General features: G+C 30.3%; 2 protein-coding genes across 3 annotated transcripts; one reads left to right on the top strand and one right to left on the bottom strand.

Annotated features, from left to right (window-relative positions):
• Nucleotides 1–275: 275 nt before the first annotated feature.
• On the bottom strand, nt 276–3281 carry LOC142229141 (N-acylneuraminate-9-phosphatase). 2 transcript variants are annotated; one of them, XM_075299680.1, is made up of 3 exons: nt 3149–3281; nt 2918–3083; nt 276–1350 (listed from the first exon to the last, which is right to left on the bottom strand). In XM_075299680.1, the coding sequence occupies exons 2-3, from the start codon at nt 3044–3046 to the stop codon at nt 556–558; spliced, it is 924 nt and encodes a 307-aa protein (XP_075155795.1). In that variant the 5' UTR covers nt 3047–3083; nt 3149–3281; the 3' UTR covers nt 276–555. The 2 variants fall into 2 exon arrangements, with proteins under 2 accessions (XP_075155795.1, XP_075155794.1); XM_075299679.1 differs by having other exon boundaries at nt 2918–3257.
• Nucleotides 3282–4868: 1587 nt separating this feature from the next.
• nod (no distributive disjunction) lies at nt 4869–17801 on the top strand. The gene is made up of 11 exons (XM_075299022.1): nt 4869–5097; nt 5224–5412; nt 5615–5816; nt 6539–6925; nt 6983–7137; nt 11835–12046; nt 12126–12311; nt 12369–12603; nt 12663–13267; nt 17538–17622; nt 17685–17801. Exons 1-11 carry the CDS (start codon nt 4981–4983, stop codon nt 17700–17702), a joined length of 2391 nt encoding a protein of 796 aa, XP_075155137.1. The 5' UTR covers nt 4869–4980; the 3' UTR covers nt 17703–17801.
• The last annotated feature ends 1182 nt before the right edge of the window (nt 17802–18983 follow it).

The following is an 18983-nucleotide window of genomic DNA, read 5'->3' as shown; positions in this document are numbered from 1 at the left end:
TTGTATCTGACAAAAAGTTTACGTTGAAGTGAATTAATAAATGCAATAGTAATTTTATTTCAACTGTCTCATATATTTTATTTTGTGTCATTTTATAGTGGATGCATAACCGATATTATTCAAATTAAAAAATAAAAATTCGTAGAAAAAAAGATATCAAAGATTCATAAAATAGAGGACACATATGTATGTATTTCCAGTGATATATCTCATAAAGAATACACAATAGATATTCCATCAAAAAATAAATCTATGTATATAAAAATTTATATTAATTTCTATTTAATTATTTGTGTTTTTATTATTACTATATATTATTAGTAGTCTCATAATAGGACGATTTTTCATGTGCTGTGATATATAAACATAAAAAAACTAAGCGTGGAAAGATGAAATTTGTTGTACCATTTAATTAGTTTGCCTTTTCTTTATATGTGATCGGTAGTATTAGAACTAAGTTACAATAGATATCGCATTCACTTAGTGTACAAAATAGTAATGTACTATACAAAAAAAATTCGTTTGCAATATTTGAGTGTCATATTAATACTAGATTTATATACTATCTGAGCTATTATCACTTTCGCTAGTCGAAAATTCAACAGGTGGAGTCGAAAAACGACCTCTGCAATTCACAATATTGTTACTTTGGCATTTATACTCAGGTACATATTTCTGTAGCTGCTCTTGTTGTTCTCCTTCTAGGTTTGTTACGTTAAAATATTTATAAAAATCCAATAAATTACTTAATATATAAGTAGGTTTGTTCTCTTCATGTTCTTCAGGTTGATGGTGTATTAAAACTTCGATCTCTTCCATCGATAGAGGTAACCAAAATGTTGCACATAGTCCTGCTAAGTTGCCACCTTTAATATCACTTTCCAATTTATCTCCCACCATGCAACAATTTTCAGGTTGTACATTTAAATATTTGCAGGTAGCATAAAATATATTTGGATTTGGTTTCTCCCATGGCAAATCACCAGAAACTAATAGACAATCGAAATATTGCTGGACCTTTAATCTACGAACCTTTTCCCATTGAGCATTCGATGGGCCATTCGTAATGAGTGCAAGGAGATATTTCTTACGCAATAACTGCAATAGTTTCACATATTCACTAGGTATAGCAAGATAATGATATCTCATTTCCAGCCATATACCATATATGGTATCTGCTAATTCTTTGTACTTTGGTGGTAGTGAGTCACGCCATAAATGTTGCCGCCAAATATCTAATGATGATTGACAGTCGTCTGGGCATCGACGAAATGACTTTAAAAAATTTTGTGTACTAAAATTAGCTTCATCTTTTGTAAATCCATACTTTTGTTGAAGAATTTCAGATACCTGTAATTCAAAATGGAATATAATGAGATTATAATATTGTGGAAAATAGATGATGTATTAATAACTATGGGCTAGAATTTTTGAGTGAAAAAGGGCTATTTGGTAACAGGGAGTGGTTATAGGGAGTTATAAAAAATTAAAAAGTACAGCGTTTAAAAGCACATTAAGAATGTGACACAAAAGTATCGCTGCTTGAAAAATGGCAATAATAAAATAATAAAACCTGGTTATATATCTTTACTAGTTCCATCATTCAACCAAATAAAAAAATAATATTTAAAATAAATTTGCGCAACATTTAAAATTGAAATGTTGAAATGTTCGGTTATTTCATTAAAACAGTTCAATATAAGGGAAAGGAGCCACCGTGGTGCAATGGTTAGCATGCCCACCTTGCATACACAAGGTCGTGAGTTCGATGCCTGCTTCTATCGAACACCAAAAAGTTTTTCAGCGGTGGATTATACCACCTCAGTAATGCTGGTGACATTTCTGAGTGTTTCAAAGCTTCTCTAAGTGGTTTCACTGCAATGTGGAACGCCGTTCGGACTCGGCTATAAAAAGGAGGTCCCTTGTCATTGAGCTTAACGTGGAATCGAGCAGCACTCAGTGATGAGAGAGAAGTTCATCACTGTGGTATTACAATGGACTGAGTAGTCTAAGTGAGCCTGATACATCGGGCTGCCACCTAACCTAACCTAATATAAGGCAAATAAATTAACTGAATTGGTATGCAGTTTCTTGTTCCTCCTGATTTAGTTATTTATTTATTCAAAAATGCTGTAATACAAAGCCAATAGACAAGATTTTACAGAAATATGATTGTCTTCATTTATAATTTTGATTATTTCAGGAAAAGTAATCGCGAAGCTAAAGGGATTTTAACTCGAAAACCAAATATATTAGCCTTAACGGAGCTACATGAAAATGACCGTAAATTTCCAATAAGAATTTCTTCAAATTTCTATGACTTGCCCTTTTATTGAATTATGTTTGAAAATAGTTGATTTCGTATAACAATCATACTATATTGCTACAACAAGTTTCGAAATATTTTGTTTTTAAATTGTTTACCTTTCGCGAATGTTTACCCAAATAAACGCTATATTGAAACACTTTAAATTTCCAACAAGAATTTCAATACATTTCTTTGACATGCCGTTTGAGTTGTGTTTGAAAATAGTGGATTTCGTATATAAATCTTACTATATTGCCTCTGGGGGAATTACTCAACGGTAAATATGGACCACTTATCCCACTTCAAACATTGCCTTGAAATGTAGCGGCAACCCTGACCATTTGTTTAAAATAAATAAAAAGAGTAAATGCATGCATCATCAGATTTATCAATGAAGCAATGAGAGTGAATTTTGTCATGAATATAGATTGACTCGCAATTACTCCCTGTTATCAAATTAATGACATTTCCGTCTCACGTAGGCCCCCATGCGTTTTTGTAAACAAGAACTTCTGCTTTCCACCCCCTACATTACAAGCTGTAAAGTAATGGAAAATCCCCAAAAAAAAATTCTTCATCGAACATTAAATTACATTTTGGAACACTCACCTGACGACAAGCTTTAGTATCTCCCGTTCTTGTGGGTATTAAGGTATTATCCAAATCAAAAAATATGGCTTTTATTCCTGACAATTCACCATTACAAATATTATTATATTGCTCAATTATTGCGGCCATGAGTTGTTACCAGAAATCTTGCAAATGTATTTTTAAACTATTATATATTAAAAAAAAAATATTTACACAGTTGGCCGTTTTCAACAATGCGATTATATTTACACTTTCTATATATTATGTAAAAACAATATTTCGTATTTCTTTGCTTAATTAGCTACAACGACAATATCGTCATCTATTCAGTTGGGGTTGCTCAGAGGGAATGAAAAGAAAGTGGAAACTAACAGTATTTGAGAACTAACATAGCTAGTATTATGTACTGTTTTTAGTACTTTTGCAAACATTTTCACAAAAACGTGCACATTTTTATCTTATTTGAAGGCTAGCTAAATGGAACCGTAAATGCGTTGCGTCAAAGCATATACCAATGGTGAATGGAATTACACTTTGGGAGCTCTTTTTGACTTATGGCCGTCCACACTATAAGTTTATCCGGACGCCAGCCCAATAAACACAAGCATTGGAGAAATCCTTATATTCAATACGCTTTCAAACATTTTTTCAAAGGATTACCTTAAAATTCAGTTTGAGAAATTGTTGAGAAAATCGCGTTCTCAACAAAAAACAGACATTACCCTCAACAGTAGAATTCAACACGTTAGCAACAATTTTTCAAATTAAATTTAATTTTAATGCTTCAAACCTATTGGAAAATTTGGTGAAGGCAAGCAATTTGCAAGGCCATTTGAACTAATGTTGAAAATGGGATTTACTATCAAATTGATATGGTGTTACATATGAAAAATACTCATCCTTGTGTTTATTGGGAGTGGTCGTGTCGAACATATCCCATTTATTGGCCACAGTATAAGTTGACATAATTTAGTCATCAACAAATTGTCGTGTCGATTCCCTGTCAACATGTTTTGAATTTGCGCCGTCAAATTCTGAGAATCCACACTACGTTGAAAACTGTCTTATAAGATATCCAAAACTCCTCGCAAACGCGGCGTCACTATTCAGAAGTTGTACCACGCCAAGTTACTACAAAAAAGTATCACATGAGTGCAATTATTAAGTGTCTTTCTAGATAAATTTAGAACGACGCCAATAAGAGCCCTTTCAAACAATCAGAAAAAGTGAATTTTAAGATAGTTGTAAAAGAGTCATTGTGGTCAAGATTTTTAGATGTTTATTAATTTGATTAAACTTTTATAAATTCTTATAAATATAACATGACTATCACATCAATTAAACATTAAGCGAAATAACTATGTTTTCAGCACTTCAGCTAGTTGCGCTTTGTGTTTCACAAAATATAAAATGGCTCATGTAACAATAGTGATGGCAAAATACTTTCATGTACATTTCTTAGTTTTTGATACGTCTCCCCCATCACAGTTGGCGATTGTTTTAGTGTCATTTACGAGTCTTCCGGTAGCGATGAGGATAAAATGGAACTTTGAACTGCTCGCAGCGACATTAAAAGTACAAAAATATATATGAAGTCGACTATATTTTAATCAAGTCCTATTAAATTAAGTACGGAAAAGATCTAAGACATTGATTGCGAGATTTTTATATTTCTAAATTAATTGATTCAAAAAAGTAACCGCAAAACAAGCTGGTTTCTAGCTTGAAAACTGAACATAGTACTTACCTTAAAGGTGGGTATAAATTTCGAGTATATCCGCTAAAATCACCATTTTTTCACCATTGCTTTTTTTTTAATAATCATTTCTCTATTCTCTCGTACATTTTGTAAAAATCAGTTATATTTAAACTGCGGCCCCTATTACGCATATTTGTACGCACGCAAATTGATTCGAATTTAGGGCTGGCTGCAATAAATGTAAGAACAAGAAGAAAATGTTGTCAGCACTGAAAGTCCAAACATTTGAAAATTTAATTCCAGCGTCCTTATTCTTCCGTAGAGTGATTTTCATATGTTTTATCAATTGAGTGTTATTAATTTTTAGTTATTTCTATACAATATGGGAACTACTAGCGATAATTGTGCAGTAAAAATAGCAGTAAGAGAGAGACCGCGAAGAGAATCCCTAATAAACAGTAATGTGCCTAATGTTATTAGCTACCACCCTAATTCAAATGTAAGTATTTGGTTGGATGAATTCCCGGCAGACAAGCCTCCAATGGCTTCGCTGGATATCATGTAATGTGAAATAGAAATCCCATAATTTGAATTGTAATTATTTTTACATATAATTAATATACAGGTTTTAATAGTCGATGAGAGGCCATTCAGTTTCGATTATGTACTGGGACCTTCTGTAACACAGGCACAGGTTTTCGAAGAATTGATTAAACCTCTTGTGACCAACTTGAAGCTGGGCTTCAACTGTACTGCTCTTGCATATGGTCAAACTGGTACAGGGAAATCATACACTATGGGATTGGACTCTATTGTAAGTAAATACGCTTTGTTTGTATACGTACAAGAAATATGCTATTGAAACAAGGCTTCACACCAGACGTGTTCTCAAATAACTACGCTTGTTTTTTTGTTACGACTCTACTAATAAATTTATTCACTATGATAATGTCGCACGGAGATAATTTTCAAAATTGACACTTTTTCTTATATTCTTTATATATTTGCTGGAATAGAATTTCGAAGGAGAACATATTGGAGTCATACCAAGATGTCTGAAAGAAATTTTTAACGTCAAAAAATCGCAGCAGCCCACCGATGAAGGTAGCGATAGCGACCATGACAAAAGGGAGTTGTCAGCCTCATTTATTGAAATTTACAATGAAAAAGTGTATGATCTGCTGGGCGAAAACGCTAATGAACCAATAATAGCAAAAGGTAAGCGAAACACTTTTTCATAGCTACAAATGTTTCGATTATGTGCGGGAGTGTTATAATTCAGTAACTTGACTTTACTAAAAATTGTGTTATATTTTAAATACTTAATTTTTTTTACAATTTGTATAATTAGTTTTTTAATTTACGATGTAGTGAGCTGTAGAATAGAGCCAAATCATAAATTTACTCTTTCTTTAATGAATGAACATTTATTTGAAAAACTAGCCTATCAAACTATGGTTCTTATATCTCAGAAGAAGGATACATTAAATTGGCCGACACTCTTAAAATACACAATAGATTTGCAAAATTTTCTCGCAACAAGGATAACTCAAATCTTTTGACCATTTTTCCACTCCATGTCTAAGTTTATCTATCGATATTTTCCTATCTTTGTTAACTTAAGCTTTACATTTTTTTAGCATTTTGCAACAAAGAAAACTCATATCTTTTGGCCAATTTTATTTATTCATTCAATATAATACAAAGGCCTAGTTGCCCACTTGGTGTATTACACTGTAATAAATCCTAATCATAGGCTTCAGAATAAAAAGAAATAAAATTAAAGTCCTTAAAACTAAATAGATACACATTTCCCACTCCATGTCCAAGTTATCTAGCGGGATAAACTTTTTAACCTTAAGCTTAACAATTTTTTATCGTTTCATTGTGGAACACTGAAATTTTATTTTTACAATTAACACCAACTCTTGACTTTTAAGGTTACAGATACACTGGCGGATCACGTAAGCCGTTGACCAATATTGAAGACTGTTATGCCATTTTAATGCAAGGTAATAAAAATCGACATGTCAGGCCGACCAAAATGAACTTGCAAAGCTCGCGTTCGCATGCAATTTTTACTATACATATGAAGCGTGTATCTAAGAATACAAAGGGAGAAGAGTCTACAATATGTTCATGTATGAATATAGTAGATCTCGCTGGATCCGAAGGAGTTCGTCGAACAGGACATCAAGGAATGGCAATGTCCGAAGGTGTAAACATCAATCAAGGCTTACTTTCGATAGGAAAAGTTTTACAAGCAATGACAATGGGTAGTAAAGTTATTCCATACCGTGATAGTGTGCTTAGTTCCGTCCTACAAGGTAAATTGATTCATACTTAGTGAATGTGCATTACTAAAAAATATTTTTTTTTCGCAGATTCGCTTAATGCTAATTCATATTTAACATTATTGGCTTGTATAAGCCCTCATCGAGAAGATTTAAGTGAAACGTTGTCAACGCTGAGATTTGCACAAAATGCCAAACAATTGAAGAATACACCACAAATAAACAACATCATAGCGGATATAAAGGTGATCAATTTTAAATTTCATGTTACATTATCGAGTTTTTTTTTTGTAAGGTGAATCTTCAATTTATACTTTGCCTTCGTCCAAACTACTGTAAATAAGGAATATAACTTGAATGTCAATTATCATTTACATGAGGCCGGTAATGCAAAGACCAGAATTATGGGCCAACAACACTTTTTTTTTGGGTTTGGGAAGGGATTACTTTACAAACTCCATGACATACAGCACGGTACGACACACTTTTAATCGCATACAATAAATTTAATATGACATACGTTTACCCCAACAGTGAGTGTCCTTTTCTGTGTCTAGACAGCCTAGAGCACTTTTTAAGGCTTTCGAAAGTATCAATTTTTTTAATTTTCTAGTCTTTTGGGACTTTGGTCTTTCAGAGCCACAAAGCAAAAAATTTGGAAGGTCTTCTAATGGCACAACTTTAAAAGCACTTTCAAAAATGTCGTCCCAAAGATGTTCTTTATTTTAACTGAGTTAATTTTTTTATAACTCGCTTTTTCAATATTTTTAATGGGAAATTAAAATTTTATTGTTTCAAATAGGTTAAAAACAGATTAGGAATTTAAAAAATAGTGAAAATTATTTAAATTTTGCCGAATAAAATTCTAAATCCTTTTTAGAAAATTTATCGAGTTTTTTTGTAAGGTGAATCTTCATTTTATACTTTGCCGTTTTGCATTTTGACTTAGTCCAAACTACTGTAAATAAGGAATTCAACTTCAATGTCAATTGTCATTTACATGAGGCCGGTAATGCAAAGACCAGAATTATGGGCCAACAACATTTTGTTTTTGTGTTTGGGAAGGGATTACTTTACAAACTCCATGACATACAGCACGGTACGACACACTTTTAATCACATACAATAAATTTAATATGACACAAGTTTACACCAATAGTGAGTGTCCTTTTCTGTGTCTAGACAGCCTAGAGCACTTTTTTAAGGCTTTCGAAATGTAGGAATTTAAAAAATAGTGCAAATTATTTAAATTTTGCCGAATAAAATTCTAAATCCTTTCTAGAAAATTTGCTTTTTGAAAATATTTGATGTCAAACGTTCTAGACAAGCGTTATAATGCATTAAAAATCATAATATAATTTTAAAAATTATTTATTCGTCAAAATATCACAAAATTTCTTAAGTCATATGCAAAACACTGGATTCGCATCACACCTTAAGAAGTGATGCAAATTCAGTGTAACGGTTGTTGAAATGGTGGACATCCCCATGTTAAATTCATCGCTTCTGCGTCAATTTGGCACCACTTCCGGATCCAAAAAGAACATTTCACTACTTTTTTGGCAAAGTTTTTTTTGCTGGGAAGTGATGTCCCATGTAATTTTCCATATATCGCTATGAAAAGTGCTACTTGGTACCTAGCCTAGCAAACAACTGCTTAGCTCAGCTTATTTTGAAGTGGTACTTGAGTATGATTTTTTTATTCTGCTTATTGTTTGGAAATACTTTAATATGATACACGATGTCGGTAGATTTTTTACTGTTTGGTAGATTGGTAGAATTTTTGATGTTTTGGTAGATTATGCAAAATATTCCTCTTCGAATACTTCACAAATAAAATTTTGAAAAAATTTTCTATAGAAATAAAATTATGTTTAGTTTTCTTAGTTGACCTTTGGAATTTTATAATTATTGGGATTCTTTTCGGCTTGAGGTCATGATAAATGAAAAATGCTGGTGTAGTTACTTTTTTCAATGTTTTATTATTGAAATATTGCTATTTCGGATATTTCGATACACCTTCGGTGATCATCTTCAGCGAGATATTATGTTTTACAAAGTAACAGACTTTTTTTTTATTTATTTATTTCAACTTTATTAGTAACATAGCCTCATAGAGGCCCTATTCGTTACAAAATATATTATTGGTTAAACTTCAAATATTTCTTAAACACTAATAATAATAATTAAAAATTAAATAAATATGATATCTATAACGTATCTCAATATCCTACTGACAAATCAATTTTACCTTAACAAAATGTAATGAGACCGTTAATGTAAACTACTAAGTTTCTAAAAGTAAAAATAATAACAATGATAATAAAAATACAAACAAAAATTTTGATTACATGACACTAAATTACTTTCTCCTTGCAAAGTTCATATCTAACTTTAGGCTAACTGTGATGTTTAAAACTAATATCCTAAAACTAAAAAAAAATTGTCATAATTTTATTTATAATTATTGGGATTCTTTTCGGCTTGAGGTCATGATAAATGAAAAATGCTGGTGTAGTTGTTTTTTTTTCAATGTTTTATTATTGAAATATTGCTATTTCGGATATTTCGATACACCTTCGGTGATCATCTTCAGCGAGATATTATGTTTTACAAAGTAATGGACTTTCTCCTTGCAAAGTTCATATCTAACTTTAGATATGAACTTTGCTTTGTTTTTATTTTCATAATTTTCATATATATCTTTTTATTATAGTATTTTTCACTTAGTGTTTTTAAAATATGTATTAGTTAGTTTTATCATTTCAAGCAAATACCTGTAATAATTTGTATTATCTATCAACATATAGTCCGCATGGGCTCGGTTTGATTAAATAAAGATGAATATGAATATAAATAAAATTTTGACAAAATTTTCTATAGAAATAAAATTTTGACAAAATTTTCTATAGAAATAAAATTTTGACAAAACTTTTTATATAAAAAAAATTTTGACAAAATTTTCTATAGAAATAAAATTTTGACAAAATTTTCTATAGAAATAAAATTTTGACAAAATTTTCTATAGAAATAAAATTTTGACAAAATTTTCTATAGAAATAAAATTTTGACAAAATTTTCTATAGAAATAAAATTTTGACAAAATTTTCTATTGAAATAAGTTTTGACAAAATTTTCTATTGAAATAAAATTTTGACAAAATTTTCTATAGAAATAAAATTTTGACAAAATTTTCTATAGAAATAAAATTTTGACAAAATTTTCTATAGAAATCAAATTTTGACAAAATTTTCTATAGAAATCAAATTTTGACAAAATTTTCTATAGAAATCAAATTTTGACAAAATTTTCTATAGAAATCAAATTTTGACAAAATTTTCTATAGAAATCAAATTTCGACAAAATATTCTATAGAAGTAAAATTTTGACAAAATTTTCTATAGAAATCAAATTTTGACAAAATTTTCTATAGAAATCAAATTTCGACAAAATATTCTATAGAAATAAAATTTTGACACAATTTTCTATAGAAATAAAATTTTGACAAAATTTTCTATAGAAATAAAATTTTGACAAAATTTTCTATAGAAATAAAATTTTGACAAAATTTTCTATAGAAATAAAATTTTGACAAAATTTTCTATAGAAATAAAATTTTGACAAAATTTTCTATAGAAATAAAATTTTGACAAAATTTTCTATAGAAATAAAATTTTGACAAAATTTTCTATAGAAATAAAATGTTGACAAAATTTTCTATAGAAATAAAATTTTGACAAAATTTTCTATAGAAATAAAATTTTGACAAAATTTTCTATAGAAATCAAATTTTGACAAAATTTTCTATAGAAGTAAAATGTTGACAAAATTTTCTATAGAAATAAAATTTTGACAAAATTTTCTATAGAAATACAATTTTGACAAAATTTTCTATAGAAATAAAATTTTGATAAAATTTTCTATAGAAATAAAATTTTGATAAAATTTTCTATAGAAATAAAATTTTGACAAAATTTTCTATAGAAATAAAATTGTGACAAAATTTTCTATAGAAATAAAATTTTGACAAAATTTTCTATAGAAATCAAATTTTGACAAAATTTTCTATAGAAATCAAATTTTGACAAAATTTTCTATACAAAACAAATCTTGACAAAATTTTCTATAGAAATAAAATTTTGTCAAAATTTTCTATAGAAATCAAATTTTGACAAATTTTTCTATAGAAATAAAATTTTGATAAAATTTTCTATAGAAATAAAATTTTGACAAAATTTTCTATAGAAATAAAATTTTGACAAAATTTTCTATAGAAATAAAATTTTGACAAAATTTTCTATAGAAATAAAATTTTGACAAAATTTTCTTTAGAAATAAAATTTTGACAAAATTTTCTATAGAAATAAAATTTTGACAAAATTTTCTATAGAAATAAAATTTTGACAAAATTTTCTATAGAAATAAAATTTTGACAAAATTTTCTATAGAAATAAAATTTTGACAAAATTTTCTATAGAAACCAAATTTTGACAAAATTTTCTATAGAAATCAAATTTTGACAAAATTTTCTATAGAAATCAAATTTTGACAAATTTTTCTATAGAAATAAAATTTTGACAAAATTTTCTATAGAAATAAAATTTTGACAAAATTTTCTACAGAAAAAAAATTTTGACCAAATTTTCTATAGAAATAAAATTTTGACCAAATTTTCTATAGAAATAAAATTTTGACAAAATTTTCTATAGAAATAAAATTTTGAAAAAAATTTTGACAAAATTTTCTATAGAAATAAAATTTTGACAAAATTTTCTATAGAAATAAAATTTTGACAAAATTTTCCATAGAAATAAAATTTTGACAAAATGTATCTGACATAGCTTTTCTACAGAAATTAAATATTATAAATGTCTATGACACTTTAGGTTCATTTTAATTTGAAATATAATAATTTTATTTATTCATATTTATGTACTTTTAGAAAAATGCAAAGTTGAAACAAACTCCGTACAAAATAAAACCATTACAAAGTAGTAATGCAAACAAGGCCACGCCATTTAAACGATCGTATAGTGCCTTAAATGGAATTCCTCCGAAATCAACAATAAAAAGTAATACGTTTTGTACGCCCAAGAAACAACCCATGGAAATTAACAGATGCAATCAAACTGACATTGCCAGTTGTAACAAGAGGTAAATTTGCAAGCATTTCAAAAGATTTTATTCTTCATATTTTATAAATCCGGAAAATTTTTAAATATTTATATCATAGGCCAAAGCTGTCGAATGTTGACATGAATCTACCGAAAATGGGTCAACTGGAATCTACACATAACCGCGAGTCTTTGTTTAATCGTAGTTTGGATTCTAATGGGTCGTTGTTAAGTTTGAATATTTCTTCTTCAACAGCAGTTGATGGGCCCACCAATAATAAGGGGAAAAACAATAACAATAATAAGTAAGATATTAAATTTGCTATATGTTATTATATACATACTCTAAAATGGTTAAATAGTTTTAGCCCGGTTATTCGTAAATATATGACAGAGTTAGAAACAGGTTTGGAGAAAAAATTTATGGAAATTTTGCAACGTAATTTGCATACTTTAATTCCACCCCAAACTCCAATTGCCATGTCGATAAATCAACACCAAACTCCATTACCTTCTTCGATGAGGCAGGAAATAAAAAGTATTATGAAAGAAGTACTCCAGGAAAGTCCCTTGAAGGCAGATGCTAAATGCAAGTTGGTAAGTTTAATTGGGTAACTTACAAATATCGATAATTCATTTTGTGTCTCTTGTCCTAGTTTAACTCTAGTGCCGATTTGTTCAAAATACCCGAGATACCCGAGGAAAAATCTGCTCCACCAAAAACATCAAGTCCCAATTTAGCAAATGAAAGAGTTTCGTTCACAGAAACATTTTTTGCTGGGGCCTCGCCTTCAGATAAGAAAGAACTGAGAAAATCTATCAGACGATCTCGTCGTATTTCTGAACGTTTCGGTGTCAATGAATCGATGAGAAATCATACCGGAGTAGAAAATGTGTCACAGCAAATAGATAGCGCTGCTCCTCGGAGGAGTTCTCGTCGCTCGATTCTGCAGCAGTATGCGGAGAAACGTCGTAGTATACGCCTTGCATCCCATCAAGAATTAAATGAAAACTCATCACTGAATTTGTCAATGAAACAAACACCAAAAAACACTAAAAAGACTTCGAAATCAACAAAATCCAAAAGTACAAACGATAGTTTAATATCTCAAATTTGCAACAGTTCATCTGCAAATAAGAAAAATAGTTTAAGCCAACACCGAAAAGCTATTCTCGAACTACTCAACAAGGGCTCATTGAAGGAATTACAAATCTTACCAATGATCGGCCAGAAAAGGGCATTTCAGATTATCACTCAGAGGTATGTACTTATTCTTGTTACAACAGAAAAGTTACTAACGCTTTATTCCTAATAATAATAATATTCTTTATGAATGAAAACCACAACTGCTTCTCTCGCAGTTATCTAATCATCCTTCAAACCCTATAAATTCGCTTTGGTTTGTGATCTGTTTATATTATTCGATATTGTTTTATATTATCGTTATAACAGTTTTGGGAATATGTCATTCTTTGTTACAAACATTAAATAACGAAGCAAAAAATATTTCATTTCATTTGGCTGGGAGTGTATAAAATTATATTTTTGATCGCCGTTGTTGTTGTTGTTGTTGTAGCCCTTTGGAGTTGGTATTTTCGATTTTTTCGGGAAATAAGCATACTCCAAATGGGGGTTTGCAGTCCTTGGACAGGGTTGAAAACCCTGTGTCCGCCCCGGGCCGTAGACCCGACTGCAACGAGGGCGGTTTTTTTTTTTTTTGATCGCCGTTGTTGTTGTTGTTGTAACAGTTTATTGTGATCTCATCCATTTCATGTTATATGCTTGGTACATCAGCTTGTTGGCAGATCAAGGAACTCTGCGACTAAGATGGGGTGTGTCCAGAGTGATCTGGTGGTAAGTCGGGTTGGTTTGGCTAGGCAAGAGAAAAGATGACGCGTGTCGTGTGGCCCTTGGTTGCAATCACCGATAAGTAGGAATTGAGGCGGCTGCACTTGCCTGATCTTAATTGGGCCAAAACTACCCTAGTCTGCCGTGGGAGGTCTCTTTCCTCCGGTGCTATGGGCGGTGGTCGGACTTCAAGAACAGGATTAACCTTGTAGCTTCTCACCGCTTCAGCTACAGTATCCTCATGAATCCTGTTCAAACCTGCCTGGTACGCTGCTTGATCTAGAGGCTCTCTTTTGTAGCGCTGGATCTCGCGCTCTAGATTATGTATTTGATCGCCGTAAAATTCGCTTGGTTAAATCATGATATCTTTGAAACGAATACAAGGTATGCCGGTATGAAATGAGCGTTTTTTTTTCATGTGGCACCCATTTTCCACACTTTTGGATCTTTCCCATAGCTTTTAAGCGGAAATTGTTTGTTGTGCAACATTAAAATTGCTGCCATTTGCTTTTGACTCAAAGTGTCATCGCCATCCAATTTGGCGTCTTAAAATGTTTTTGGTAGTCTTCCACGTTCTTAATTTCTCACATCAAAATCATTATTTCTAAACCGTTGAAACCATCATTTGCATATTGCTTCTGACAGAGCATGATCACCATATGCCTCGACAAGCATTCGATGCGACTCTGCCGCACTTTTCTTCAACTGAAAACAAATTAAATTAAATTTAATGCTTTCCGCATATCATCACTTTCTGGTACAAAATTCCATATTTTTAACACGATGAAAAAATATGATGTTGTCTGTTCAATAACTTGATGTATACTAAATATTTTTTGCAGATGTCATTGCAAACAACCAAAAAAGAAAATAAGTGCTCGTTCACAACAAATGTTCCATAACGAGACATTTGTATCTTGACGCTCACTTCATACCGGTATATTTATTATACCCTGCGCCACACTGTGGAACAGGGTATTATAAGTTAGTGCATATGTTTGCAACACCCAGAAGGAGACGAGATAGACACATGGTGTCTTTGTCAAAAATTCTCAGGGTTGGCTCCTGAGTCGATATAGCTCCCATATTGCTCCCATATATATCGTTCGCCCGATTTACACTCATATGACCACAGTGACCAATCTTTTACTCCGATTTAATTGAAATTTAGCACAGGGTGTAGAATTGGCATTGTAGCTATGCGTGCCAAATTTGGTTGAAATCGGTTCAGATTTCGATATAGCTCCCATATATAGCTTTCGCCCAATTTATACTCATATGACCACAGAGACCAATTTTTTGCTCCGAATTAGTTGAAATTTTGCACAGTGAGTAGAATTAGCATTGTAGCTATGCGTGCCAAATTTGGTTGAAGTCGGTTCAGATTTAGATATATCGCCCGATTTACTCATATGACCACATAAGCCAATTTTTAACTCCGATTTAGTTGAAATTTTGCACAGGGAGTAGAATTAGCATTGTAGCTATGCGTGCCAAATTTGGTTGAAATCGGTTCAGATTTAGATATAGCTCCCATATATATGTTTTTCTGATTTCGACAAAAATGGTCAAAATACCAACATATTCATTGTAAAATCGCCACTGCTTAGTCGAAAAGTTGTAAAAATGACTCTAATTTTCCCAAACTTCTAATACATATATATCGAGCGATAAATCATAAATAAACTTTTGCGAAGTTTCCTTAAAATTGCTTCAGATTTAAATGTTTCCCATATTTATACCCTTCACCACTACTGTGGTACAGGGTATAATAAGTTTGTGCATTTGTATGTAACGCCAAGAAGGAGTAATCATAGACCATCCTTTTAGTATACGGATCGGCTTAGAATTAAATTCTGAGTCGATTTAGCGATGTCCGTCTCTCTGTCTGTCCGTCTGTCTGCCTGTCTGTTAGTCTGTCTGTTGATGTATTTTTGTGTGCAAAGTACAGCTCGCAGTTTTAGTCCGATTGTCCTAAAATTTGGTATAGGGTCCTGCTTCGGCTCAGAGACGATCCCTATTGATTTTGGAAAAAATCGGTTCAGATTTAGATATAGCTGCCATATATATTTTTCACCGATCTGGTCATAATTGGCGTGTATATCAACCGATCTTCCTCATATTCCGTACATCCGAATATTTTATGAGTCTCGAAAAACTTGCAAAATATCAGCAAAATCGGTTTAGATTTAGATATAGCTCCCATATATAGCTTTCGCCCGATTTACACTCATTTGCCCACAGAGGCCAATTTTTTGCTCCGATTTAGTTGAAATTTTGCATAGGGAGTAGAATTAGCGTTGTAACTATGCTTGCCAAATTTGCTTGAAATCGGTTCAGATTTGGATATATCTCCCATATAAAGCTTTCGCCCGATTTACACTCATTTGCCCACAGAGGCCAATTTTTTGCTTCGATTTAGTTGAAATTTTGCACAGGGAGTAGAATTAGCATTGTTGCTATGCATCCCAAATTTGGTTGAAATCGGTTCAGATTTAGATATAGCTCCCATATATATGTTTTTCTGATTTCGACAAAAATGGTTAAAATACCAACATTTTCCTTGTAAAATCGCCACTGCTTAGTCGAAAAGTTGTAAAAATGACTCTAATTTTCCTAAACTTCTAATACATATATATCGAGCGATAAATCATAAATAAACTTTTTCGAAGTTTCCTTAAAATTGCTTCAGATTTAAACGTTTCCCATATTTTTTACTAACATTGTGTTCCACCCTAGTGCATTAGCCGACTTAAATTTTGAGTCTATAGATTTTGTAGAAGTCTATCAAATTCTTCCAGATCGAGTGATATTTAAATGTATGTATTTGGGACAAACCTTTATATATAGCCCCCAACACATTTGACGGATGTGATATGGTATCGAAAATTTAGATCTACAAAGTGGTGCAGGGTATAATATAGTCGGCCCCGCCCGACTTTAGACTTTCCTTACTGGTTTTTTACTAACATTGTGTTCCACCCTTGTGTATTAGCCGACTTAAATTTTGACTCTACAGATTTTGTAGAAGTCTATCAAATTCTGTCCAGATCGAGTGATATTTAAATGTATGTATTTGGGACAAACCCTTATATATAGCCCCCAACACATTTGACGGATGTGATATGGTATCGAAAGTTTAGATCTACAAAGTGGTGCAGGGTATAATATAGTCAGCCCCGCCCGACTTTAGACTTTCCTTACTTGTTTTTATTTCTGTTAGGTATATCCCCCATACCAACCAACCCCTGAGTTAACCTCTTGAGTTTTATTTTCCCCCATGACATATATCACGAACAGACTTATTTTCTCGAGTCTTTTATGAATACGATCCGATTACAATTATGTACAATTAGTAAACTAACAAAAAGTGGTTCAAATCGTCCCATAAATAGCCCTCATATAAAACTCCTGATTTGGCCAAGCAAAAAATTTGCCTTATTGGTCCACCATCGGATATAGCCCACAATCTGCAGAAAATAAAAAAAAAAACTTGTCAAATTTGGAGTTTCAGTTCAAATACATACTTGGTAAGGAGAGAATGCTTATGTCGATCCCTGCATGTAGGATCGGAGCTATTAAAAATGTTTGGCGTTTTAACAGACATTTATTTGTCTTTTCATTTTTGGATTTTTTTTTAATGACGAAAAAATTATATATATGATCGATTATATCATTTCAGAACTCTTCACGGAAAGTTTAAAAATTGGAAACAAGTAGAAAAGTTACCTATATGGCGTGGTAATGAATGGGATCGTTTTGCAGAGGTAAATTTTATTCTGGATGGACAAAATTTCTTGAATTAATCCTTTATTTTTTTTCTTAACAGGCAAATTGCTTGCTGTGAATAGATATTAATTGCAATATTATAATTATAGTTAATAAATAATTTTAGTGTGATATACTAATTGTAATGACATTTTATAAATAAAAGATTCGAACTAAACATTGTGCTATAACATACAATAGCAGGAAGGACAGTGGATTAAAATGAATGCAGCTTTATATTCTTCGACTAAATTTGGCGTTATTTCAAAAAAAGAAAGGAGATAAAGACCAATTAAAAATTATTATTTTACAGAAGAAAAGGCGATGTGATGAACTACACTGTGAATTGACTGGAGATGTCTACTAAACATTTCTTGGTATTTGGTATTAGACCATACCTCTTTATTTAATTTCAACTCACTCTGCCGTTTCCTAACTGGATAGACTCTATATACTACTTTGGGCAAAAGTAAAGTGAGTTTTTAATATAACATATTGGTTAAATGTCATGTCAATATCATCGGTATATGTACACTTGTGTTAAACAAAGACCAACTCTTGGATTGACATTTTTCGATTATTATTATTATTATTATTATTATTATTATTATTATTATTATTATTATTATTATTATTATTATTATTATTATTATTATTATTATTATTATTATTATTATTATTATTATTATTATTATTATTATTATTATTATTATTATTATTATTATTATTATTATTATTATTATTATTATTATTATTATTATTATTATTATTATTATTATTATTATTATTATTATTATTATTATTATTATTATTATTATTATTATTATTATTATTATTATTATTATTATTATTATTATTATTATTATTATTATTATTATTATTATTATTATTATTATTATTATTATTATTATTATTATTATTATTATTATTATTATTATTATTATTATTATTATTATTATTATTATTATTATTATTATTATTATTATTATTATTATTATTATTATTATTATTATTATTATTATTATTATTATTATTATTATTATTATTATTATTATTATTATTATTATTATTATTATTATTATTATTATTATTATTATTATTATTATTATTATTATTATTATTATTATTATTATTATTATTATTATTATTATTATTATTATTATTATTATTATTTAATTCACTCGTGACAATTATCCCAAAACCTCAAATGATATCGTTCCGAAACCACCGTAATCGTTTAGTTAGGTTAGGTTAGGTGGCAGCCCGATGTATCAGGCTCACTTAGACTATTCAGTCCATTGTGATACCACATTGGAATCGTTTAGTTAGTTTGCCTTTGTGTGATTTCTCGGTATCATGG

This window comes from Haematobia irritans, chromosome 3 (genome assembly GCF_050003625.1).
Source record: "Haematobia irritans isolate KBUSLIRL chromosome 3, ASM5000362v1, whole genome shotgun sequence".
In the NCBI taxonomy this organism is placed as follows: domain Eukaryota; kingdom Metazoa; phylum Arthropoda; class Insecta; order Diptera; family Muscidae; genus Haematobia; species Haematobia irritans.
The sequence above is the reverse complement of the archived record's forward strand: the minus strand, read 5'-3'. Positions and strand labels throughout refer to the sequence as shown.

What these genes read in the sequence shown, in the direction of transcription:
- LOC142229141 (XM_075299680.1), bottom strand. Translation starts at nt 3,046, where the DNA reads ATGGCCGCAATAATTGAGCAATATAATAATATTTGTAATGGTGAATTG. An exon ending in ATACTAAAGCTTGTCGTCAG is followed by an intron (nt 1,351 to 2,917) that starts GTGAGTGTTCCA and finishes TTTGAATTACAG; the next exon opens with GTATCTGAAATTCTTCAACA.
- nod (XM_075299022.1), top strand. Translation starts at nt 4,981, where the DNA reads ATGGGAACTACTAGCGATAATTGTGCAGTAAAAATAGCAGTAAGAGAG. An exon ending in ATTGCCAGTTGTAACAAGAG is followed by an intron (nt 12,047 to 12,125) that starts GTAAATTTGCAA and finishes TTTATATCATAG; the next exon opens with GCCAAAGCTGTCGAATGTTG. An exon ending in AAAAACAATAACAATAATAA is followed by an intron (nt 12,312 to 12,368) that starts GTAAGATATTAA and finishes ATGGTTAAATAG; the next exon opens with TTTTAGCCCGGTTATTCGTA.